Here is a 27,500-nt window from a genome sequence, read left to right as displayed (position 1 = left end):
GGATGAAAGTTAAACCTTCCTGAGCTTTAATCATCCGAACCATCGACGCTCAGCTGATGACATCACTTTGGGCCGTTTCCTGTTACACAATTTATCAAGAAAATAATCTTCAGATTAATCGTTGATGCAAATATTGATTATAACGTCCCACATGTTACAGCTTCAAATCATCACATCTGAAACATATCTGATGTTTAACAGTGTTGTGATGTTTGTCTGCTGAGCTAATAACAGCACAGTTACACAACTACTGACACGTAACATGACACCTGTCAGTGACACACACACACATACACACACACACACACACACAGACACACAGAGACACACACACAGACACACACACACATACACACACAGACACACACAGAGACACACAGAGACACACAGAGACACACACACACATACACACACAGACACACACAGAGACACACAGAGACACACACACACATACACACACAGACACACACAGAGACACACAGAGACACACAGAGACACACACACACATACACACACAGACACACACAGAGACACACAGAGACACACACACACAGAGACACACAGAGACACACACACACACACACACACACACACACAGACACACAGAGACACACACACACACACACACACAGACACACACACAGAGACACACAGACACACATACACACACAGACAGACAGACACACATACACACACAGACACACACAGAGACACACAGAGACACACACACACAGAGACACACAGAGACACACACACACACACACACACACACACACAGACACACAGAGACACACACACACACACACACACAGACACACACACACAGACACACAGACACACATACACACAGACACACACACACACACAGACAGACAGACACACACACACCTCCCTTACTGTGAGTGTGTGATGATCATTTTTTCGATTAATTGTTTGGTTTGAAAGATCTTGAAGATCAGAAAACCGTAAAATCAATAAATACCCAGTGATGTCATCAAACATCCAACCAGCAAAAATATTCAATTTGCTGCAACGTTACGAGGAAAAGCAGCAAATTAACCTTCAACACCAGATTGTTTGAATGTTTTTACTGAAAAAATACTGATCAACTAATCAATGAACTGACTGACCGCTGCAGATCAATACATGATATTAATCTGAATATCAGTTAAACCAGCAGTCAGCTGTAATCATTCATCCTTCATCATGACCTCACAATGGAAGTGATGACAGTTGATCTGAAGCTAATCTGAAGCTAATATGAAGCTAATATGAAGCTAATCCAGTAGATATCTTTCAGTCTTTTTAGTGCCAAAGTTCCTCTTTTTGTTACTAAACTTCCACCTGCAGCTCAACAGGAAACACAAAGACTGTAAATGATCTTTTAATATCCAGTATGAACAGGAGGAATGATGACAGACACCTGACTGCTGCTTTAACTGGGAACACTGGGAACATGATGAACCTCACTTGAGACAAAAATAAATACCAGTGAGTTTCTGGGAGCAGACAGTGAAGGATCCACTAAACTGTTCAAATCTTTTACCAGGGATCTGATCAGAGCTCGATCAATCGATCAGCTGATTGTTTCCTGAAGTCCGAGATGACGTCATCAACCAGCTGCAACGACTCTAAACAACAGCTGGCAACTCATTGATTACTCAGTTCATCGTTGCAGCTCTAGATCCCATCAACAGGTTTTTAGAGTGATACTGGTGTTACTGGTGTTACTGGTGATACTGGTGTTACTGGTGAGCAGCCACACTCATCTGACATCACGTTCGGAGTCTCCGGATCACAACCCGACTGTTTGTTTCTGACCTTATTTACAAGTAAACTCAGCTGAGTCCGAGACGGTGGAGTTCAGTCCAGTCTTCTTCTTCTTCATGTGTTACTGGTGTTACTGGTGTTACTGGTGGGAAACCAGTCGCAGCTTATAGAGATGAAAACATCACTGCTGCTGATGTACGACAGGCTCCATCCTGATGAGGCTCAAACTTCATACACATGTCTAGAAAATATACTGTTTCCATCAGAGATGCTAATGCTAAGCTACTTCCTTCACTGATAGTCGATTATCAATTAATTTAATTTATTATATATGATTTATGACATAAGGTTGACGTGTTTCCATCATAAAACCATTTTAACCAGTACGTGAGCTCATGTTTAATGGTTCAGAATGTAAAGGACGGTTTGTTTCTTTCCTGTTTTCACCTCAGAAACAAGTTTACTGTGTTTCTATGTTGGAGAACTTAAAGCTGCAGTGCAGGACTGGTGTCTCCTCCTGCTGGCAGTGACAGTAATTACAAAAACACTCCACATGTTTCTGTCAAAGGCTTCGCCGTAGCCTTCGTCACCACTGTCGTAGCTGTGAAACGGTGGATAAATCTTCATGAAACGACTCGTTTCATTATCAGAATTTGATCCGTTCGTTCCGATAACATTTGGAAAGTCTAGAAGAGACAAACGATTTAATTATTTTATCCCCATTCAAGTTAGCGGAGAGCTAACCGGAAGTTAGCCGCTAACAGGAAGTCTCCGCCCACAGAGCATGCTCAGTATGCAGGAACGTCAAACCCGACACAACGCTGTGAAACACAGAGACAGATTTAATCTGCTGCTGAGTGAACTCAACGTTTATTTATATGTGAAAGATCCAACCTGCAGGTTTAACTGTGACTGACTGACTGACGTCTAGTTTATACTAATGACTTCATTTAGAATAACGAAGCCATCTGTCTCTACTTAACGACCGCTCCACAAATCCCAAACATTTAACAGCAAACAGCTGCACAAACTGCAGCTTCATCAGAGGACGTCAGTCAGTAAAGACGCTTCCAACAGCTGACAAACAACTTTAACAGACCACTGACTGCTTTATATAAAGAATGATGTACATGATAAGAGTACTTAAAATTTAATTATTAACAGCAATTAATCCATAAGTGATTAATCATTGACATTGATAGTTTGCGTCCTGTTCTGTGATTATTCAACAGAAGAAGGAAACACGAGGACTTTACTGTCTGTGACGTCCTCATAGAGAACAGAAGGACTCGTTCACGTTATTATAAATGTTCTGTACGTTAAAACTCAAAATCAATAATTGTACTATTACAGGAGAAATATGAGTTTTGTAAATTGCAGGAATAATTTGGGGGTCATTTAATGTGAACAGTGAGATGACGTCCTGGTCAAACACACCGTCAGACGCCACCGGCGACACGTCACGTCACCGTTAACGACTCAGACAACAGCGTTCATGTCCAGTGTTTCCACTCAGGTTTTCTGTGTGTGCGTTAAAACACACACTGAGCCTGAACTGGTAACGAAGAGCCTCCGTCTACGGCGCCATACTTTTAATTTTCACAGCAGGTTAGCCAAACAAAGCTAAAGTTAGCTACTTAAACCACATAAGCTTCATGCTGGTTTCATAATGTTCATACAAAACTGTGATTTTTGACCAGAGGAGATGAGTTTGCAGATATGAACCCTTTGGAGCGTTTCCACAGTGAGTAATCAGATTACTGCAGAGCGTGATGCTAACACACATGCAGCGTGACGTCCTCCGGGCCAGCAGGGGGCTCCACTGCTCCTTACCTTGTGAACACTCTTGGGGTCCTCCAGCCAGGCGAAGTACATCTCCTCCACGTAGTTGGAGCTCGTCCCGTTGAGGAACGGCTCAGAGGCCACCGGTGCCGTGTAGCACCTGATTGGCTGAAACGTCCTTGTGCCGCTCGTGGAGGCGGCTGTGATTGGCCGTTGCTGGCCGACAGTCTGAGCCGCCTGCGAGGCGGTGAGCGGACGCAATCGCGCCGCACAAGTCCTTAAACGATGCATCAGCAGTCCTTAACTATCACACACACACGGTGGTGGTCAGTCCGACGGGCCGGACGTCCGCAAACCTCAGAACAACAGAGGATTCAAAAAATCCAAAGACAGAAAGGCTGAATGAAGCGTCCGCCGTCCACTGGTCCAACTGGTCCGTTTGTCCTCTGAGAGGGAGCAGAGACACACAGTTAGAGATTATATTATTATGTACACATATGGAGAATGTGATCAAGAGGACGCTGTATAAAAATGTGGTTATTCCAAACTGTACAGAGACAACAGCAGGAGGTTTAACATTGCGGCTGATAAAGACGTCAGAGGAAGACAAAAGGAGAAGAAGGCGGAGTGTTAACATGTACAGGAATACATGCAGAGTGAGGATACTGGTGTCTGAGAAACTGCCAAATATCAAAAAATATCAAACTTTACACTCCTGCTCTCTGTCACTCGACCAGTGACGTTTAATCTAGAGTCAAAGTGAAAGTTCAGAAAAACCCTCACAGCACCAGAAGAGGAAAGCAACTAATTATATTTACTCAAGTACTGTACTTCAGTACAGTTTTGAGGTATTTGTACTTTACTTGAGTATTTCCATGTGATGCTACTTCATACTTCTGAGTACTTGTGGAGCTGCTCTCCGTGTTTTGACCTTGTTGGGTCTCCGCTCCCTGTCTGCTTCATCCCGCCCTCCGCCTGCCTAGACGAGCCCTCTGATTGGCTCCCTGTGAGAAACCCCGACTCCGAACCTTTTCTATTGGCCACCCGAGCTGTCAATCACTTTGTCCTTTCACGAGTCATGAGTTCCCGAAAATGACTGTATGAAAACAGTAAAATGATCCTCTTAGTGTAAAAGACAAACACACAGTCTGCAGGCTACAGCCTGCTGGTTGTTCTATTGTTCTGCCTAAACTGGCTGCATGATTAGCTTCAAAGCTAACACGTTAGGTAATGTAATTAGCCGACTAGCTTCTACTCTCCACTTTCTATTAATTGCCATTAGCACGTTTGGCTAGCGGCTAAACGTGCGCTAACTGACATATCTTAAAGGGAGGCTAATTAGTAGTTAAATACAAGGATTTTTCTTGAGTTTTGGTGAATCATGATTTATAGCAAGCGGCAGTTTCAGAGTGTTTTCTCGGATGACCTCAGGGTAACGTCGGTTTGTGTGTTAGCTAGCACGCGGCTAACATGCTAACAGGTTTTTAGTTTGTGTAAAGTGACGCCAGAAGCCGCCTGAGTGTGACGGAGCGGCTCAGACCGCCTCCCTGTCGACACACAGCCGCTGTGAGAGCATCACATCTCCGTTACTGACCTCCAGAAGCGACTTTCAGCGGCTCCCCTCGCGGCCGGTGTCCCGGACGTCCTTCGCCTCTCCCGGTTAGATGATGACAGCTCGCGACGCCGAGCATGGAAGCGAGGCCTGCGGATGTGACGTCACCACGTACAGCGGGGGTGTGGGAGGGGGGAGGGGGGGGGTGTATATAGCTTCTCTATGTTTCATACTTATATGTGACATCAGGGCCGCTTCTAGATTGTTGGGGGCTTTTCTCTCCCTCCTCATATCTGAAAACACCAAATCTGCATCATATTTTTACACATTAACAAGTTATTTTAATTTAAGGAACTTGGCTCTATTGTTAACATCAAAATCAAAACAAACATTCAAATTATAAATAATGAACCACAGAAATGACTAAAAAACGCAGAACGTTTTGAATAAATTATAAATGTATGAACAAGAATAAACAAAGTTTTATGAAGTGACACTAACGGGATCGAGATAAAAGTGCAACACGTGAGAATCTGATGACTTTCAAATTGGTTTGCTTGTGAGGCGAACAGCTTTTTTATCTACGTACATTTTATTTTAGCTGTTGTGAACTTAAATAATGTTTTAGATCAATGCATGAAGACGTGTGTTTACCAAAAGTGTCAGTTTAAACCATGGATGTATTATAACAGCTGGATATCAAACCAAAAATGGCGTCCATTCAGTCCAATAAGAATTGCTCGCGTGGCGCATGCGCGCCGTGCGGCCCACTGAACATGTGCAGTAGTGTTTCCCCCGCTGGCCCCGCCCACAAGTTCCCGCCCAGAGACTTTACATTGTGATGATGTCACAGACTTTTAAAATCGCTTTTCTCAGCTCAAGTAAATAAAAACCTCCATGGAGGAAATATTCATAACAGAAAGAGTGATATTTGATCCCGGCAGCTGTTTGGGCCGCAGGGAGAAACTGAGGCTGAGTGGCGGCGCCGTATCCAGCTCTGATTATACATCCATGATTTATACCAAGCAGCAACCTCCTGGTATAAAATCACTTTTGGGCTCTAAGGCTAATTTCTCCGCTCATTTTTTTTATATAACTAACCTGTTTAAATGTTATTAAGGCTTAAAGTTCTGCATCATTAAGGACGTGGCTGCTCTGAGTGGCGGGTCGTTAGCCGTTAGTTTAGGCGGGAGTTAGGCGGCGTCATGGGCGGAGTCAGACGCTGCCAAGATGGCGACGGCCGGACCCGCCCACTTTCAGCTTCAGAAACCAACGGGTGACGTCACGGAGGCAACGTCCATATTTTTTTTTTTACAGTCTTTGATTTTTACTACCGGGAGCCTCTGGTGGTCTGAATACAGCGAGAAACCTTTCTATCATTTTACTTCATCAAAATCAAAACCTGTTTTAGCCAAAAATGCAGCATAAAACAATCATTCAGAGTAACGTGATGATAATAATGAAATAAACAAAGTAGAAATAAAATGAGGTGAAAAATGTAAAATCTGTTTACAGAATAGAACAGTTATAGTTTTGAAATATTGACTGTACATGAAGGTGACAACAGCAACAATGAAATGTGACGAGCAATAAATAAATAAATAAATGATGTAACAGTGGAGGTTGAATGCAGCACACAACGTAGTCCAGTTTAATAACAGAGCAGTTCAGATATTCATTATATATAACCACAAAAATATTAAAAATATTAAAAAATGTATAAAAATATTTTTCTAATTATAATATAATGTAATAGTTTCATATTACTATTATAAATAATGTAATGTTTAAATATAAACTACAGGGAAAAATTATATCATAAATATATAAAAAAATTAATATGATGTTTTAAAATATAGAATGTTATTTATCATTTCATTATTTTTTACTTTTTAAATTTTATTTTCACTTTATTTATAAGTGTAAAAATCCCCCCAAAATCATAAATCATATCTGACACAAATGATTATTTAGAGTATTTTTATTTTCATAACATGTCTGCAGGAAATGTTTTGTCTTTGTTTACAGTTCCTGATTAATAAAGCTGTAAAAGTGGCGGCAGGTCGACTGTGTGTATTTCCCTCTGAAAATAAAGTAGCATCACATGGAAATACTCAAGTAAAGCACTTCAAAGTTGTACTTCAGTAAAGTATTTGAGTAAATGTACTTAGTTACTTTCCGCTGCTTTGCATTGTGGGTCTTTTAACAAGTGAATCTAGTGGTAGTTTGTGATAAATGTCTGTAACTCTCCACACTGTTTGAATAAAGTTTATTAAATTATCATGTAAAGCTGCAGGGCATCTGTTTATTGGATCTTCACAGCAAACAACACGTGAACGCAGCACTGGTTGTTGCCATAGTAACCTGAAACTGTCCATGTACAACACGACAGAAACGGTCTGGTATCTGGTTGATGTCCGCAGTGGAACATCTTTGTTTTCAGCACCGTCAGGGTCTGAGATCCGTTTCTGCAGGTGACAGTTTTCAGCCTCAGGAGGTCACATGACACAACAACGCAACAATTAATCATGAAATAAAACTCATTTGAAAGTTATTGCATTACCACAGATTAACAGTATTACATCTGCAAAAAAAAGAGAAAAAAAATCCTCTATAAAATCATTTATCATAATAGAAAAAAGGTGATGAGATTCTCTGCGTTGCCATGGTGATTAATTAAGTGGGGATCAGGTATCCATCTTTACCTGGTGTGGTACAACTCACACAGGTTTAGCATAAATATATCTGCACTTCAGAGATTTTCTTACCCTGAGTTTTACCTCTCAGTCTGCTTATTTAACTCAATGCTAATATGCTAACAAAGAAAATGCTAACATGCTGATGTTTAGCAGGTATAATGTTCACCATTTTTTGTTTAGCATGTTAGCATGCTACCAACTAAACACAAAGTACAGCTAAACTGATGGGAATGTCTAAATGAAGAGTCAGAGGATGAGCAAAGTTATTATAATTCATCCTGAAGGGAACAAAAATGTTTGTTCTGAATTTCAGTTCATCAGTTCATCTGATAGTTGTTTTAGTTTGGACTGAGGTGGTGAACAGATGGAGAGATTAACACTCTGTCCATCACCTCAACTCACTTTATTAACACAAAGCTTTTGTCCTCAAACCTTCATGAGCCAAAAATCTTACAGACAACATCAGATTTCTGTCTGATTTGTGGGATTCCTTGGTTTTCTTTTCAAGTCAGGAGTTTTGATCCTAAACTCTGTGTCACTAAGACTCGATGGTGTCTGGAAACGATCTTTAATCTTTAACCAAACATCAGCACATGCAGCCCTCAGCTCAGGCTGGGAGGAATCTCTGCCTGAAAGACTCAACTCAGGGTTAAAAAATCTCATGAACGTTTTCTGCCAGATCAGACTGATCAATCAGTCGCTCCGTTCAGTTATCGCACAAGCTGTCGTCCAATCAGAGAAAACAACTCAATGCTACTGCCTGCATACTAATGAGACTACAGTTTAAACTCAGGTGTTATTCTGCACGTGTCTCATTGTTAACATGATACTTTATGTGCAGAACTAAACCAACGTGTGTCAGAACCTTCTGACTTGTGTGAGCAGTTATTTGATGTTCCTGCAGTGATGATCTGGTTCGAGTTACTCGGTGGGTAAACTGTGATAGTACTTTACTATCAACAAACTGGAAGTCTCCATAAATTCTACATTTATGAAGTTTATACATTTACAGTTTTTGCTGACATTGTGAGAAAGGTGATCATTTTACTTGATGTTTATTACTGAGGTGGTGGATGTTGGAGTGCTGTACATTGAAGAGTGTTCCTTATAGCTTGCTCCCCCACATGTATGTTAATGGGAGGTAAAATTATCTTTTAATTCTACGTAGAATTATCACCTTTCTGACAATTGTTGTATTGGATTGGTTCAGACTGCACAGGTGTTCCTAATAAAGTGCTCGCTGAGTGTAAATGTGGAGCTGAAACAGCTAAAATGAGGCGTTCAGAGGCTCTTTAAAAACATGAATATAAACTTTCATGTTTTAAAAAGTCTCAGTAATTTGCTAAATCAGCTTTAGGAGGAAACAGTGCATCTGTTGGGGACTATTTTCAGCAGCGGATGAATCCACATTTGGTGCTGTAGTGAGTATTTGTGGCTGCAGGACAGTTTGTGGCTCATTGACGAGTTTTTACCAGTTTTGGAGAATGAGGAAGAATCATAATACTTGTTGGTACAACAGTTGGTTGTTGGTTTGTTTCTGCACATGATGACAGATACAGAATATCAGCAGAGTTATTTTACCTTTAAACACAGCAGCAGAAACAGTTTACTGACTGAAACCTGATGCTCATGTGAACTTCAGCTCCAGCTGCTCACACGTCTCTAAATAACCTCCGTCTGAAGCTGAACAGTCTGTTCTGGAGAGTTTCCTCTTCTCCTCTGGGGGGAAACACTGATTTCTTTTTTTTTGGCATGAAAACGATCAAATGGCACAGAATAAGCCCTAAAGGTTTCCTATTTCATCCTCAGGCGAGTTCACACCGATTTCTGTGCAAAAACACTCAAGACAGCAAATCAAAAACACACTAAAGCAGATAAAAACATGAAGGGGACGTTCTCCTCACACAGTGCATCCAGGTTCATTAACTGGCTAACAGTGCTAACAATGCTAACAATGCTAACAGTCAGTTAACAGCAGACAGAAACAGGAACATTTGGTTTACTGGTGCTGTAAAAATCCCTGGTTTGAATGAAACATGTGAGTGTTGAGTGACTTTGATGCCGGCCGACGAGCGATGGCACGAAACATCCTGAAAGTTCAGAATCAGTCTGATCATCTGACTGACGGTCAGGTGACATGTGGATCCTCTCAGGTGACGCTGCTGCAGTGACTTTAAAGGAGAATCTCCACCTTTAAACACTCCAACACTGTTTACAGAACTTCACTCTCAAATGTGACATTAAAGTCAAGCTGTAGCTAAACTTCACTTTCATTATCCAAATCCAACTGTTTTAAATAGTTGTTCATCAAAAACATAATGTATCTCAAGAGATAAAATAAAAGAGAAATAAAATAAAATACAACTCAAGAAAAAGAATTAATCTCAATTTATCGATTAATCGTTTTGTCTATAAACTGTCTGATTCAAACTGACAAAGAATTGATTCTGCAACCAGCAAACATTTGTCATTTCTGCTTAAAATGGTGACTGAATCAGGTTTAAGGAAGCAGCTGATAACTGTAGATTAGAATCTTCATTTATTTTTCTGCTTCTACAGGATCTCAATTAAAAGCACTTAACAAGTGAAATCCTCTCTTTTCTACTGTCTGCTGGTTTAAAAGTAGGTGGACTGATGGACCAGTCTGTGTTGTATTTACTGTATCACAGCGTCAGAGACCTGCGGCCATGTGCCACAAGCTTCTGATTGGTTTCAGTCGAATCTGGAAACGCTGGCTGCAGTTTTCAGATATTTTTTTGGTTCAGGGAAACGATTAAATCTCTTTTATTTCCTCTTTTAGTTCACAAACTACAAACACATTCTTCTCACCCATCAAGTTTTCCAAAAATGTCACTTCCATCACAGATTCCTGATTTAACAGTGTTGAGGTGTTTCAGGGGAGATTTGCTTTGTGATTAAACTGAGGTTAGAAGATTCCCTGCAGAGATGTCCGTCAGCCAGCCGAGCAAAGTCACGTTCAAACAGCCCGAACGTCGACGTACCACACGGATCCAGATCCAGACGAACTGAGCTGACTTTACATTCCTATGACAGTGCTGAGCAGAGAGGACGTGCAATCAGACGGCACCAGTGCTTTCATTCAGAGACAGAAAGAAAGAAAGAAAGAAAGAAAGAAAGAAAGAAAGAAGTGTCCGAGTGCAAACTCTGACCTCTGTGTCTTCAAACCAGCCAATCAGAGAGAAGCACTACTCAGTGCAGGTAATTGATTAAGTGAAATATAGAGCAACGACTTGCAGCTTCACTAAGATGAGCTTCAGGTGAATATGAGCACAGTGCAGAGAAGTGTTGGTACGTATGAGCTAGTGAGCTTACTTATCCACACTAAGCGGCGGCGTGTCAGTCGACGGTCAGACAGACGACCACCAGAAGCTTCTGTGTTTTTTATTGGTGTTGTTATTTGTTTGCTCTGTGACAGTAGGACTGATTTAGAGCTGCAACAATTAGTTGATTAATTGATTAGTTGCCAGCTATTGAGTTAATCGCCAACTATTTTGATATTTTATGGACTAATCCACTAATTGATTTATCGAGAAAATAATCAACAAATGAATCAATAACTAAAATAATCGTTAGCTGCAGACTGTTCAAGGACTTTAAGATAAATAAAGTACTTTCATTTTGTATATAGTATGAATTAGTTCATGTTCACATTTTTAACGGACATGTTAAATATGCAGAGGTGGAATTCAAATGCCGTCAATACTTTTGCATTATATTTTTATTGTGATCCTAAAAACTATCAAAGATTTCGATAGTTACATAAAAATAAACCTTACTGTGTAGATAAATAGGAAATAAATAGAGCCGTTGCTGAGACCCCATAAAGTTTCATGTTGAGGCGTCTTCAGCTCTGAATCATACAGGTTGTTGTAGTGCAGATGCGTTGAAGATGCTTCATCTACAGTAAAATACTTCAGGCTGAAGTTTTAACAGACAGAATTTGATGATGATGATGATGATCTTTGTGAGCTGTTCTGTTTGTTTCTTATTATGTTGAATATTACAGGCTGTATTCTCAGCGGGGAGAAGTTTAAAGAGACTTTCAACAGTAAAACCCAAACCAACCGGTCAAAGCAGATGGCGTCCACCTAGAGTCCAGTTCTGCTTGAGGTTTCTACCCGTTAAAGGGGAGTTTTTCCTTACTGCTGTCGCCAAGTGCTGCTCATGAGGGAATTGTTGGGTCTCTGTAAATTAAAGAGTTCGGTTTGGACCTGCTCTATGTGAAAAGTGCCCTGAGATGGCTTTTGTTGTGATTTGGCGCTATATAAACCAAATTGAATTTAATTGAATAGAATTGAATTAAAACACGTGTGAGGGCTATTAAGCAGCTGCTTGTTGTTTTTCGTCATCGTTGTTCTGTTTGTTGTTATGTCACATATGTTTTATCAGAGGGCAGATGTGTGTGATGCTCTTCATCTCTGATATGAAAACATGTCTTCAGATGGCGTCTTTGTTAAGTTCGTTGTTGTTTTCTGATTGTAGATATTAATCCTGCCTCACATCTGACGCGCCTGATGTCTGTTATGGACGTCAACTGATGCGACGCTCCGTGACACCACCTATATGTGTGTGTTAGCCTTTAGCCAGCAAATGCTAGTTAGCCAGCTAGCATGCTAAATAACTGACAGCAGTCATTAGTAACGCAGGTCAGGGATACAAAATGTTGGTGGTGATAAACACATTTTTGGTTCAGTAGTGACTCGTTTATCCAGCGTGCGGCTTGTTGATGTCACAGGAAGCTACTGGGGAAATATGATTGGCTGGTTTGTTGACAGAGAGGACAACATATCTCCTGATGTGAGCTGAGCTGTGTCAGCTGACTGCACTTGAATAAAAGAAGTAAAGACAGTAGAGAGCAGTGATGCTTCACTTCCTGTTGGTTCTGGTAAATCCAGTCCAGTCCGGCTGGGTCCAGTTTGTAGTCCGGCCCCGGCAGACTTCAGGGCCGGCTGTCTGCCATCTTGGCTCCGGAATTATTTCCTGGCTGTTGCTAGGTAACCAGCTCTGAGTGGGTGGGGACTGAGGTTGAAAAGGAAGAAGAGGAGGAGGTGTGTCATCCAGGTGTGGTGGGCGGGGCCACCTTACTGGTTAAACAGGTGGAGGAGGGGCAGGTCTTTGAGGCACCAGAGGCTGTGATGCAGCAGATGGTTTGGGTTTCCTGAGACAGAAGAGACGTCAGTTATAAACAGACTCAACACTGACGGCTCCTAAAACCTCAATATCTCACATTTCTGTTTCTACACCTGATCAACAAACAACAACATGTTTAGTTCCTCTCATGATGGTGCAAAGCAAACCAACAGCTACTAAGTACATTTACTCAAGTACTGTATTCAAGAACAGTTTTGAGGTACTTGTACTTTACTTGAGTATTTCCATGTGATGCTACTTTCTACATTTCAGAGGGAAATATTGTACTTTCTACTGCACTACATTTATTTGACAGCTTTAGTTACTTTTCAGATGAAGATTTGACACAATGGATAATATAACAAGCTTTTAAAATACAACACATTGTTAAAGATGAAACCAGTGGTTTCCAACCTTTTTGTCTTTTGACGTCTTACAAAAAGCAGTGTGTAGTCGGGGTCACATTTCACATGTCTATGAGTTGTTAACAGCTCCACCAAATAGTGATTTTTCCCTCTAAACTTCTCACATGCTTTCATTTCAATAAATGTTCAAATGATCCAATATTTCAGCAAAAATCAAAGATTAGAGAAAAAGTCCAAAAACTGAAAACAGATTTGTGTATCAGAACTTTGTTTTTTCTTCTTTCCTCTCCCATTAATCATCTCACCACCCCTCAGATTTATCTGCTGACTCTTTGGAGGGGCCCGACCCCTAGGTTGGGAACCACTGGACTAAACTAGCTAACTAGCTAAAAATAACTTTCATTTAAGCTCAGAGGTCTGGAACAACAGAATCAGGCATTTTTCAGCCAGGTTTTGCTAAAATCACAAAAAAAACACTTTATAACTGACGTTAGTGTCTGTGGCAGCCAGGAAAACATTTAAGACTTCTTTGAATGAAAATTAAGACAATTAAACACCTTCTAAGGCCTTTTATGGAAGGAACCTAAATCAATACTTTTTAAGACTTTTCATATGTGCAGATGCCCTGCAGGCTAAACATGAGCCGGAGCTGATAACCATCTGAAACATCTGAGGACCAGATCTCAGCTCAAGGTTTACTTCTTGAATCTAAAACACGTCAAACGTGTCATCACATCACATGACTGCTGAACAAGACTGTGAGATGCAGTTCAAATCTGCAGATGAGGCCAGTAAGAGATAATATATCTCAAGAGACTTCCTGCTTAAATAAAGGTTACACAAAATAGGATGGAAGTAAAAATCGATTAATCTGCCAATTGATTATCTCTACTGATCCTCTCTTACATTCAAGCCACACATCATTACACAAACTGCCTTCTTTCACCTTCATAACTTTGCCAAAATACACTCCATTTGATCCAATTCAGACACTGAAAACCTTGATCACGCCTTCCTAACATCCAGTCTGATACTGATCTTCTCTCTGACTGACCTGAGCAACGAAACACCAAAACACAACTCTGATGAGACTTTCAGATCCAGACTGAAAACATCTTTTCTCTGTTCCTGTTCCTCTTATATGACCTCCTGACCTCAACCCTGCTGTTATATTAACAGTATTACCTGTGTGTGTGTGTGTGTGTGTGTGTGTGTGTGTGTTTTGTGTTTGTTGTTGCAGCAGCTGATGAAGAACAGAACAGTTCAGACTGAAACATCTTCAGATAAATGTTGAGGTAAAGAGTCTCTGAGTGTTTCCAGGAGTCCAACAATAATTATTCTTACAGCGGAGGAGGAGGAGGCCTCGCGATGTAGGAGGAAGCTGTCCGGCTGGTCTGCACCACCTGCACACACACGCACGCACACGCACACACACACACACACACACACACACACACACACACACACACAATACAACATGTTATCATTGTAATCATAAAGTAAACTGTGGTTGTCGATAGTACAGCAGTAGTACTGCAGTAGTACAGCAGTAGTAGTATTAGTGTGAGTAGTGATAGTACAGCAGTAGTACAGCAGTAGTAGTATTAGTGTGAGTAGTGATAGTACAGCAGTAGTACTGCAGTAGTAGTATTAGTGTGAGTAGTGATAGTACAGCAGTAGTACTGCAGTAGTAGTATCAGTGTGAGTAGTGATAGTACAGCAGTAGTACTGCAGTAGTACAGCAGTAGTAGTATTAGTGTGAGTAGTGATAGTACAGCAGTAGTACAGCAGTAGTAGTATTAGTGTGAGTAGTGATAGTACTGCAGTAGTACAGCAGTAGTAGTATTAGTGTGAGTAGTGATAGTACAGCAGTAGTACTGCAGTAGTAGTATTAGTGTGAGTAGTGATAGTACAGCAGTAGTACTGCAGTAGTAGTATCAGTGTGAGTAGTGATAGTACAGCAGTAGTACTGCAGTAGTAGTATCAGTGTGAGTAGTGATAGTACAGCAGTAGTACTGCAGTAGTACTGCAGTAGTACAGCAGTAGTACAGCAGTAGTAGTATTAGTGTGAGTAGTGATAGTACAGCAGTAGTACAGCAGTAGTACAGCAGTAGTACAGCAGTAGTACAGCAGTAGTAGTATTAGTGTGAGTAGTGATAGTACAGCAGTAGTACTGCAGTAGTAGTATCAGTGTGAGTAGTGATAGTACAGCAGTAGTACTGCAGTAGTAGTATCAGTGTGAGTAGTGATAGTACAGCAGTAGTACTGCAGTAGTACTGCAGTAGTACAGCAGTAGTACAGCAGTAGTAGTATTAGTGTGAGTAGTGATAGTACAGCAGTAGTACTGCAGTAGTACAGCAGTAGTACAGCAGTAGTACAGCAGTAGTAGTATTAGTGTGAGTAGTGATAGTACAGCAGTAGTAGTGCAGTAGTAGTATCAGTGTGAGTAGTGATAGTACAGCAGTAGTACAGCAGTAGTAGTATTGGTGTGAGTAGTGATAGTACAGCAGTAGTACAGCAGTAGTACAGCAGTAGTACAGCAGTAGTAGTATTGGTGTGAGTAGTGATAGTACAGCAGTAGTACAGCAGTAGTACAGCAGTAGTACAGCAGTAGTAGTATTGGTGTGAGTAGTGATAGTACAGCAGTAGTACAGCAGTAGTACAGCAGTAGTACAGCAGTAGTAGTATTGGTGTGAGTAGTGATAGTACAGCAGTAGTACAGCAGTAGTACAGCAGTAGTAGTATCAGTGTGAGTAGTGATAGTACAGCAGTAGTACAGCAGTAGTACAGCAGTAGTACAGCAGTAGTATTAGTGTGAGTAGTGAGGAGAGTATTTTACCTCCTGTGGTGGCAGTAGCTGAGCGTGATGCTTCACATGGAGAGAAAGGAGAACAAAACTCATTCACTTCAATTAGATGTGATTTAAAAACATCCAGACTATCAGTGACACTCACACACTCACACACTAACACACACACACACTCACACACTAACACACACACACACTCACACACTAACACACACACACACTCACACACTAACACACACACACACACACACACTCACACACTAACACTCACACACACTCACACACTAACACACACACACACACACACACTCACACACTAACACTCACACACACTCACACACTAACACACACACACACACACACACTCACACACTAACACTCACACACACTTACACTCACACACACTCACACACACACACTAACACACACACACACTCACACACTAACACACACACACTCACACACTAACACTCACACACACTTACACTCACACACACTCACACACACACACACACACACACTCACACACTAACACTCACACACACTTACACTCACACACACACACACTCACACACTCACACACACACACACACACACACACACACTCACACACACACACACACACTCACACACACTCACACACTAACACTCACACACACTTACACTCACACACACTCACACACACACACACACACACACACTCACACACACACACACACACACACTCACACACTAACACTCACACACACTTACACTCACACACACACACACTCACACACACACACACACACACACACACACACACACACACACACTCACACACACACACACACACTCACACACACACACACACACACACACACACTCACACACACACACACACACTCACACTCACACACACACTCACACTCACACACACACACACACTCACACACACACACTAACACACACACACACTCACACACTAACACACTCACACACTCACACACTAACACTCACACACACTCACACACACACTAACACACTAACACACTCACACACACACACTAACACACTCACACACTCACACACACAGTAATCTATTCTATAGATTACTGTTTCTCAGTATATTAAAAGCTTTTATATTTGTATCTATTTTAATCTCTATTTTATTATTATTTCTATATTTTGAGGCGTTTGTCTGTGAATTAATATAATGACAACAGAATGATCAGCATAAAGATGAGCTACTGTTAAGTTGAGCTGGTGGAGGATGGAGATGTGGTTGTCATAGCAACACAGTGGAAATTAAAGGGGACACATTTTCTCTTCTCTCTGTTATACAAAGCCTCAGTGCAGAGATGTGGTCATCAATGACACTTATCACAAACATTATCGTTATCATTATTATTACTATTATTGTTTATGAAGTTCCAAAACTTCAGATTAACATGTGTAGAAATGCTGCCTGCAAGTCCAAACTCAGGGCTTCAATCTGCTCTGACTCTTCGTTTGCAACATTTATTCTACCGTCATCACACATGCTCATAAATGTCTGTAGCTTTGGTTGCTAAGGCTGTTGCTAAGTTTGTTGCTAAGGTGGTTGCTGTGGTGGTTGCTAGGTGGTTGCTAAGGTGGTTGCTAGGTGTTGCTAGGGTGGTTGCTAAGGTTGTTGCTAAGGTGGTTCCTGTGGTGGTTGCTGGGTGGTTCCTAAGGTGGTTGCTAGGGTGGTTGCTAAGGTGGTTGCTAAGGTGTTTCCATGTGCTCCAACATGTACGGATGGATTTGAGAAGTTGACATTTGGAGTAAAGAAGGAGAAGAAGAAGTGAAATCCTGCTACTATAGTTTGTTTACGTAGCCTCCGGAGCCGGAGGAAGCTTCCTGAAGCTGACCAATCAGAACAGAGTGGGCTCATCAGGAGGCGGGGCCTTAAAGAGACAGGAGCTAAAACGGCCTGTTTCAGACAGAGGCTGAACTGAGGGGCTGCATAAAGGACCAGTAGAAGATAAATAAGGAGTTTTTATTCCAGTAGAGCCCCAGAATATAAATATAGAGGCTGGAAATATGCAGAATATGTCGTTTTAAACACTAATCCTAGTGAGACTATGGGTCTGTTCTAAATACCCACATCTGCAGGTTTGATTGTGAGCCACCAGGTAGTAAACAGGTGTGTCCCATTAACACCACAAAGTTCACCAGGAGCAGCATGTTCACCAGTCAGCAGTGAACAAACAGCATTAATCTCATAAATGTATGTGTTTGCTGAATATCTCATGTTGTTACTCACCAGTTATTTAAATTAAAATAATAATCAGTTTTTACTCAATAAGACTCGTCAGTCCTGCAGCTGTGGGCGTTGACGAGACTCTAACATACTAAACTACACCTGAGTCTTACCGGGAGCGTTGTGACATCATCATCACCATCATCATCACCACCACCACCACCATCGTCCTGGTCAGCAGGGTCACATTAACATGATTACTGCGTCTGCGTGTGAACTCTACGTGTGTGCAGGTGAACAGTCAGCAGCAGAACCAGCTGCACTGATTGATGGGGAGCGTTGCTACGGCAATTCATTCAAAACTTTATTAAAAACTTCGTCTGATGATGTCAGAACTTGTCAAAATGTCAACAAAAGTACAAGAAAAGCCTCATTATGTAAAAAACACAAAGAGCTCCACAACTTATTATTATTATTATTATTATTATTATTATTATTATTATTATTATTATTTAAATGATATCAGAAAATAATAATAATAATCACAATATCAGGTTTGTATTTGTTCAACTTTTTACATTTTGAAGGTAGATTTTGACGAGTTATGACATCATAAAACAGAATATGATCACTAGAGCTGCAACTAATGATTATTGTCAATATCAATTAATCATTTTTAATTCAAAGTTGTGTCTATTAAATATATTTATTAATATTCAAGATGACAAACCCTTCAACAGTCCAAAATATTAGATTTATAACGATGTGAAACAAAGAAAAGCAGCAAATGTTCAACCAGAGAAGGTTTGGTGTTTTTACTTTAACAATTGATCGATTATCAAAATAGCTGCAGATTGATTTTCTGTCGTTGTGGTTCTGATGATCAATACATATTCAAGAGAAGAATCTGTTTTCATTTTAGTTGTTTAGTCTGGATTAGAAACAAACTACACACACACACACACAGTCGATCATCAGTCAGCCTCTAACTCACTCCGTCTTTGACGATGTTGTTGGCGTTGCCGCGGGCAACAGATGGAGGCTGCGCTCTGGGAGGCGGTCCTCTGCTGGGATTGGATGAAGCTGCAGCATCGGCCCTGATGAACACAAGCGACAAAAGCTCAGTGGAGGAAGTCAAACTAACGAGACACGACGAACACGTGATAGATATGAACACATGAATATATATGAAGACATGAATATATATGAACACATGAATATATATGAACACACGAATATATATGAACACCTGATAGATATAAACACATGAATGTATATGAACACATGAATATATATGAACACATGAATATATATGAACACATGAATGTATATGAACACATGAATGTATATGAACACATGAATATGTATGAACATGTAAAAAATTTAATTTCCCTCCGGTAATTAATGAAGTCAACCGCCCGACCGACTAGCTGGTGAACTTGGTGCAGCATTTAGCAGCTAAAGAGCCTAAAGATGTTTCCCTCCTTGAGTTCCTCAAGTGTTTCAGTTTCTCTTTGAAACTTGCTGCAGACAGATAATCCATCACAGTCGGACATGTTGTCGTCACAGTTCAACATCTCAATGAATGAACCTTTGTGACATCACAGCTAGTCACCACAATGCTTTCCAGCAGCAGCAGAGTTATTCAATGTCCTTGCGTCCTTGAACGCAGCACAGAGGACAGTTGTCAGAGCGTTCAGAGCTGCTGTCAGTCTGAACTGATTATTAATAGAAGCAACAGCTGACTCGTCTTCTGCTGTCAGCTGCTGCCGACTGTAAACTGCAACGTTCAGGACGTGGAAGAACGACGGCAGGAAATGATGTCAGCACTAACCGGTGACATCACAGAGTTTTATCTCAGCAACACTGTTCTTTCATTACTTTCATTATGTTACAATCGTTTCTGTGCCGTCTCTAAAAGACTCAGTCAGATGTTTCAGATAAAGTCAAAGGTCAGAGAGGACCACATGACCTGGAACAACAATAAGAACGACGGGGACAAGAGCAGCCAATCACAACAAATAGTTTGACAAACAAAACAAATGTTAGCCATCGTATGATCCCTCTTGGATTATTAAAGACACACTATGCAGGATTTTCCTAAAAAAAAACGATGTACAGACTCCAACAGCAGTAATCCCTCTAAATCATCACTTATGACCCGCTGGTAGAGTGTGTCTGCACGTATCTGCAGAAGCCTGGATTTTATTATTTTCTTATCATTTTGCTGCGTTTGGGACGTTTGTGGGCGTCAACCTTTGGGCAGTGGGTGTGTAGCTCCCAGCCAATAACAGCACAGAGTATCGTAGCGACCAGGTTACATGGCTGCGCTCTGCTCCGTGTCATGAATGTATAAAGAGCGGCAGGTCTGTGCGTCTGTTGACTGACGGCGACACAGGATGAAAGCTCTGCATTCACACAACATCCGGCACACGCAGCAGCTTCCCGCAGGGTTGGGTGTGGGGGGGGTGTGGGCGTGTTTATTTGTGCTTTAGAGCGTAATCACAATCAGAGGATAACGTTTTATTTCTCTGATTCGCTGCTTTGTTCTCGCCGCTCTATTCATTCACCCTACCTCGCTCAACCACCGCTAGTTCTCTCTCTCTCACTCCCTCGCTTGCTCGCTCGCCAGGGGGAGGGGCCAACTCCGAATGTTGTGTTTACAAACACCAACCGACAAATCCTGCATAGCTTGCCTTTAAAATATTTCTCAAAATACACCTGAGACTAAAAATCATCAAACTATTTGAATGTAACCGGCCTTTCTGCTGCTCGGTGTTCCCCAAGGCTCCGTCCTAGGTCCTCCTTTATTTTCATTATATCTATTGGGGTTTTTTTTTGGGGGGGTCGACGTTGTGTTTGACTCACTGGTATCCCTGCGACCGCTTCCTGCGGCTCAGCCCGAGTCGTCGCAGCAGCTCATTCCTGTGCAGGAAAGCGAACGCGCCCAGAGCGAGCAGAGGAAGAACCAGGAAGAAGAAGACCAGCAGCCCGTCTCTGAGAGACGTGTCTTTATCTGAGGAGGACACACATGAGTCAGATTAGACTGGCTGTATAGGAATCATCAGTCACACGGCTGCTCCAGGTCACATGACGTACCGTTCCAGGTGGGCCCGCTGTCCACGCTGCCGCCGTAACCTTTGACCTCACAGTGGGGCGGAGCCCAGCCGTTGTCACAGTGACAGTTCTTGTTGCTGTTGCACACCTGAGACGGAGAGACAGACGGGTTAGTGTGAGGTCATGTGACACACCTGGCTGACACGACGGGTGGGGCGTGTCTCACCCCGTGTCCGTGACACTTCTTCTCCACGTCGCAGTCGTAGTTCAGGACATCGGCGCTGCGACATTCGAAGTTCATACAGACCTGAACACCACAGAAGAAGAAACAGCATCAACATCTCCTCCTTCCTGTTTCGTCTCTTCTCTTTTCTTTCCTTTCTCTTCTTCCCCCCATCCTTTCTCCTCCTTTCCCTTCCCCTCCTCCTCCTCTCCTCCTTCTCCTACTCCTCCTCCTCCTCTCCTCCTCCTCTCTCCTCCCCTCCTCCTCTCTCCTCCTTTCCCTTCCCCTCCTCCTCCTCTCCTCCTCCTCCTCCTCCTCTCCTCCTCTCTCCTCCTTTCCCTTCCCCTCCTCCTCCTCCTCCTCCTCCTCCTCCTCCTCCTCCTCCTCCTCACCTTGTTGTCTCCACACTTGGTTCCTTCGTTCACCATACCCGGGTCGGGGACGTCTGATCCCAGCATGAAGTCGACTCCGTAACATTTGCCTCCTGCGATCGGCGTGGTGATGATCGACGGTTCGATGCCGAACACCGTCACCGCGTGAACGTTGGAGCACTGCAGCTTCCCGCACAGAGCGTTTCTATGGAGACGGACAAACATCCTGATCCTCTGCTTGCGGCTTTATGGCTCTGTGTGTTTATGTGTGTTTGTGTTTTCTTGAGCGTTACCTGCTCTCACACTTCCTGTAGCCGTAGTTGTGGTAGCCACAGTTTCCAAAGCGATCGCCTTTACTGTTGACCTCTTTAAAACAGATCTCAGGAGCCGCCTTCGCCTCTGAGGAAGAGGAGGAGGAGGAAGTGTTTCAGACTGTTAGTTTGCATATGAGGTCGTTTCTTATTCACTGAATATTTTCTGTCAACTAAACCACGTTTTTCTGTTTTTTACTTATAATTTGTACTAAATTGCAAAAAATAATCATTAATACCTGTGAAAGAAAATAATAACTGATTATTATTATCAATAATTACAGGCTGTGTAAAAGCTGCTCGTGTCAGAACCATGAAGAACTGTTCAGAAAAACACTTTGAAGTGAGTTACAGTGTCAGAAACTTCAAATAATCTCCATGGAAACAGTCCTCAGTTGCCGGCGCCCTCACAGTACAGGACGTGATGATGTGAAACAGACTTACTGGGTCCGAATATGGCCTGGCACTGTCCGTCGGCGTGCTGACACTTCCCGTTGTAACAGAAGGCCTGCTGGTTCCTGCACAGCTGCCCGTTCTGAGACACAAACACTCACGTTTGTTCACCAACATCTTTCTCCATCAGCTGTTTAGTTCAAAGATTTTCTGAAGATACTCTGACAGTCGCAATCAACCAAATTAACAATTAGGTTTGTTAAGGTCTAGACTTCCCATGATGCACTGGGCTCCTCTCTCCTCCTCCTCCTCCTCTTCATCTGCATGTATTCATGTACCATTAATACATGTTAAGTTTTTTGTGCTTTCTAGTCTCACAGGTTGCTTTGGATCGGGGTCGTGGACCCTCTAGTTATGGATGGCAGACTTCTGCTATTATTATTATTATTGGTCATATCCTTAATATTATTGTTATTGTTATTATTGTTGTTATTCTGCTTCTCTGTCTCCCTCCCCTCGTCCACCTAGAGTCCGGTTCTGCTTGAGGTTTCTACCCGTTAAAGTTGAGTTTTTCCTCTCTGTAGATTAAAGAGTTCAGTCTAAACCTGCTCTATGTGAGATAACGTCTGTTGAGTCTATAAAACAAATACACAAACTGTTGCAGCTCTACAACCAGTAGAGCAACGCTGCTGCTCTAGTGAACATGTTAACGTTTAGTCCTTGAATATAGAACAACCTCCACTCTTTCAAACATCATTTCCAGAAAAAAACATCATCTTATTCTCTGGTCAGTCGGGTCAGAAGATAAAAGTTCTGCTGTGGTTTTGATATCTCACCTGGACGAACACGTCGCTCTGACAGAGAGGCGAAGAGCCGTTACAGTACTCAGGTAGATCACACTCATCTGTGCTGGAGCGACACACTGATCCTCCAGGTAGGAACTGAACACACACGCACGCACACGCACGCACACGCACACGCACACGCACACACACACACACACACACACGCACACAGTCAAACTGAGTTTATTCGAGTTCTGCAGAGAGGAACCAATAAAACTTACTGTGTGTTTTAGTTTTATTGTAGTGGGCTCCAGTAGAATATAAAGAAACAGCTGGAAATGTTTAAACTGACAAAGGGGTCAAAGGTCACGTCAGCTGGCTGCGTTTACCTGACAGCTCTTGCAGCACTCGCCGTAGGCGCACTGAGCTCCAGACTTCAGTTTACAGGTCTGATACTCACAGCAGGGGTCGTCCTCACACTCCTGTAACACACACACACACACACACACACACACACACACACACACACACACACACACACACACACACACACACACACACACACACACACACACACACACACACACACACACACGTCATGTGTTTCTGCTCCTTCCTGCTGTTTCTGTGATTGGAGTCACATGTTAAAGCTCAAACCTTCTGGGATCCGCAGTCACACTCCTCTCCGACATCCACCAGTCTGTTCCCGCAGTAGGGGGCGCTGTAGGCCTCATCAGGCCGCGGGACGTTCAGGAGACACGTTCCCCCCGTCAATAAGATCATCTTCTCAAAGTCATCAGCGCTGCAGCTGCTGAAGTTTCTGGATCCTCTGCAGAGAGACGAGGAGGAGGTTGGGTACTGAAACCCGCCGCCAATATGGCACCGGATCCTGTACGACCAGTTCCTACCAGAACCAATCGTAACGCAGATTTCGGTGCCTCATTTCAGTGCCACTTCAATGCCTGAGCTGTCAACTGAATTATTCTCCCTGTGGTGCAACGTAACGCACATTACAGGCGACAGAGGCATCAGCTAACGTGCTTTTGCTAGCTAACATTATGCCTGGGACACACTGGATGCGTGAACCTCAGCAGTGCGTGTGCGTCGCTGAACTGCTGCATCTCTCACGCTTGTGGTGTCCACACAGGATGCGTGTCTGCTGCGGCGCTTCTGCCACTAGCAGCCCTATATTTCTATCGTGTTTCCTGTCTATTTCTGCTGAGAACCGCACGCATCACGTGGAGAAAATAGGCGAGACCGCGAATCTCTATATGACGTGACGCAGCAGCCTCGCGTATGAGTCGTGCGGGCTGTGTGGCTGCTCCAACCTGTTAACATGGGCGGCAAAATGAAGAGCAAGCGATTCCGCAATGCACACACGCTGCTCACACAACCAGTGTGTCCCAGCATTTACACATGTTCTGGTGGCAGCAGGTAGCCTACCGTTAGCTAGTAGCTATCTAGAACTAAGCTAAACGGTCTAAATGTGGCTGCATTTCACTAGAGAGGATTCCAACACCAGACGTTCAACAAATGTTTAAAGACAATAGCATGTAAAGACGGCACACGTCAAATTTAATGGACGATGGACGCAGTACACCTGAGAGCGGAGAGACGCACCGTGTTTGACGGCCTGCGTGACCCGATACCGAGCGCCCTCAAAATGTAGTACTGTGGCTGTTATTTAGTGTGAGATGAATTAGTGTTGGGTTAGGTTTTATTATGTGAATGTGTGTGTGTGTGTCTTACGTGGCTCCAGAGTGCATGATGCAGGCGGCGGTGGGGCAGCTACAGGTTCGTCCGTCGTCATGGTTCATCCCGAGGTTGTGACCGAGCTCATGAGCCACGATGGAGGCGAACGAGGGAATGTTGCTGCCGGTGAACTAAAGAGACACAGAGTTCAATTTACCGACTTTTCCATCTGACTTGAAAGCAGCCGTTCATCTTTGGTCACTTTGCGCTAAAAGAAAGCAGCTGCGTACCGCGTTGATCCCGCCGCCGTGACTTCTGGAGCAGACGGTGGAGACGAACGCCATTCCTGCCGTCATCCCAAAACTCTTCTTCCTGTAGATTCATCATCATCATCATCATCAGACAGTGTGTTTTACATGTGTATTTCTGTGTGTGTGTGTGTGTGTGTGTGTGTGCACTAACAGGATAAGTTGTGCTGAGTCATGGCGGCGGCGGGGAACCAGGTTCTTCTCTCTCCACTGGGTGAAGCGACTCAGCACTTCTCCGGCTGCTCCGTCAGTGTTGATCAGGTTCTGCTGAGTCCAGATCTCCAGACCCACCAGGACCACCCTCACATTCAGCTGCATGTAGATCTGAACACACACACACACACACATATATACACTATATAACTGATTACTGAGTACACTGCTGGGCAATATCAATAAAATGTTAAATAATTCAAAGTTTCATCATCTTACAATAATTGTAATATGTTTAAGGTGGCGTGTCGAGTACTTGATCTTATTTATAATTAAAAACTATTTAACTGAAGACTATTTGTCTGAAGCAGGTTATAAAAGAAGCTGTGAACAGTGTTGGCTTGAGTCTAAAGCAACAAGACTCCACATGGTGAGAAACAAGACGAACAAGATGAAGGTACAACATCATCATCACACAGCAGCAGCAGCAAAGATTTTCATCTTTGACTTGTTTATATCGTCTGTAATAACCTGCAGCTTCATATATCAGCGACTGTCTTTCATTTCATGTCCCAACAGCGACTCTCAGATCCTCCGCTGCCGTTATTTAACAAGTTCCTAAAGTGTCCACAAGACGTCTGCTGACGCTGCTTCCAACGTCCTGCTATTAAATATTAAATAAGTCTGTTTAATATGAGGAAACTTTACTGGTAACACTGCTCATGTTTTATTGTACTGTGATCAATTTAAACTTATTGTTTATTTTCAGTTTAATTTTGGCCAAACTTTGTTTTTGATTGTGTGTGTGTGTGTGTGTGTGTGTGTGTGTGTGTGTGTGTGTGTGTGTGTACTTACACTGTCTATGAAGTTGGCCAGATGAACCATCTCCTCCCTCACTGCTGTCTCATTCCTGTTCATAAAATTATACTGAAGAGAGAAAAGAAGGACAAGATTTCAGACCAAACATCACATATATGATGATGATGATGATGATGATAAATAAAGGGACAGTTCAACATTCAGGTAAATCCTATTGTCCTCTCTCATCTCTGTGTCCAGTACAAATCAGTCCAGGATGTGTTTAGTCTAGCTTAGCACAAAGACTGGAAGCAGGGGGAAACTGTTAGCCTAGCTTAGCACAAAGACTGGAAGCAGGGGGACACAGTTAGCCTAGCTTAGCACAAAGACTGGAAGCAGGGGGACACAGTTAGCCTAGCTTAGGACAAAGACTGGAAGCAGGGGGAAACTGTTAGCCTAGCTTAGCACAAAGACTGGAAGCAGGGGGACACTGTTAGCCTAGCTTGGCACAAAGACTGGAAGCAGGGGGACACTGTTAGCCTAGCTTAGCACAAAGAGTGGAAGCAGGGGGAAATTGTTAGCCTAGCTTAGCACAAAGACTGGAAGCAGGGGGAAACTGTTAGCCTAGCTCCAACAAAAGAGAAAAAAATCCGCCTCCAAAGCGTTTGCTAGCATTATATTTTATGATAACTAACAGTTCAATAACCATCGAAGGCTGTGTAGCGTTAGCTTTAGCTCTGAACCTTTAAAGTTGAGTTAAAGATGAGACTTCATGCTGATGCTCACATGCAGTCAGACCAACAACTGACTAAAGACAAACACTGAAGTCCTGAACTCATAGTGAGGCTGTCAGGTTTGAATTTTTCTCCCGCTGTTGTTCATTTGTTCCTATTTTATTAGTATAAAATTCCCTCTTTGTGTTTCCTCGGACAGTGTTTCCCTGTTGAGCTGCAGGTGGAAGTATAGTAACAAAAAGAGGAACTTTGGCACTAAAAAGACTGTAACGTTGAAAGATATCTACTGGATTTAACTCATTTGGACGCTGAAGCTTCATATTAACTTCAGATAAACTTTTGTG

At 42.6% G+C, this 27,500-nt stretch overlaps 2 protein-coding genes across 6 annotated transcripts in view; both read right to left on the bottom strand.

Annotated features, from left to right (window-relative positions):
• The window catches only part of ogdha (oxoglutarate dehydrogenase a), a 35,245-nt gene extending 29,989 nt beyond the window's left edge, over window positions 1-5,256 (bottom strand). For 3 of the 4 annotated variants that reach the window (XM_044335121.1, XM_044335145.1, XM_044335130.1), the window contains exons 1-2: window positions 5,147-5,256; window positions 3,604-3,998 (exon numbers count right to left, since the gene is read on the bottom strand). In XM_044335121.1, the coding sequence (XP_044191056.1) occupies window positions 3,604-3,843 (240 nt within the window). In that variant the 5' untranslated portion in view covers window positions 3,844-3,998; window positions 5,147-5,256. The remainder of the gene's footprint in view (window positions 1-3,603; window positions 3,999-5,146) is intronic. The other variant, XM_044335137.1, reaches the window with a different exon arrangement.
• Window positions 5,257-7,067: 1,811 nt separating this feature from the next.
• The window catches only part of adam9 (ADAM metallopeptidase domain 9), a 44,890-nt gene continuing 24,457 nt past the window's right edge, over window positions 7,068-27,500 (bottom strand). Inside the window, exons 8-24 of one of the 2 annotated variants that reach the window (XM_044335080.1) lie at window positions 26,480-26,551; window positions 25,626-25,795; window positions 25,454-25,535; window positions 25,221-25,354; window positions 24,129-24,300; window positions 23,861-23,953; window positions 23,523-23,627; window positions 22,738-22,828; window positions 22,276-22,381; window positions 22,004-22,187; window positions 21,615-21,695; window positions 21,431-21,536; window positions 21,200-21,347; window positions 19,326-19,428; window positions 16,159-16,188; window positions 14,664-14,722; window positions 7,068-12,982 (exon numbers count right to left, since the gene is read on the bottom strand). In XM_044335080.1, coding sequence (XP_044191015.1) covers window positions 12,913-12,982; window positions 14,664-14,722; window positions 16,159-16,188; window positions 19,326-19,428; window positions 21,200-21,347; window positions 21,431-21,536; window positions 21,615-21,695; window positions 22,004-22,187; window positions 22,276-22,381; window positions 22,738-22,828; window positions 23,523-23,627; window positions 23,861-23,953; window positions 24,129-24,300; window positions 25,221-25,354; window positions 25,454-25,535; window positions 25,626-25,795; window positions 26,480-26,551 — 1,806 coding nt within the window. In that variant the 3' untranslated portion in view covers window positions 7,068-12,912. The remainder of the gene's footprint in view (window positions 12,983-14,663; window positions 14,723-16,158; window positions 16,189-19,325; window positions 19,429-21,199; window positions 21,348-21,430; window positions 21,537-21,614; window positions 21,696-22,003; window positions 22,188-22,275; window positions 22,382-22,737; window positions 22,829-23,522; window positions 23,628-23,860; window positions 23,954-24,128; window positions 24,301-25,220; window positions 25,355-25,453; window positions 25,536-25,625; window positions 25,796-26,479; window positions 26,552-27,500) is intronic. The other variant, XM_044335086.1, reaches the window with a different exon arrangement.

This window comes from Thunnus albacares, chromosome 2, assembly GCF_914725855.1.
Source record: "Thunnus albacares chromosome 2, fThuAlb1.1, whole genome shotgun sequence".
In the NCBI taxonomy this organism is placed as follows: domain Eukaryota; kingdom Metazoa; phylum Chordata; class Actinopteri; order Scombriformes; family Scombridae; genus Thunnus; species Thunnus albacares.
The sequence above is the reverse complement of the archived record's forward strand: the minus strand, read 5'-3'. Positions and strand labels throughout refer to the sequence as shown.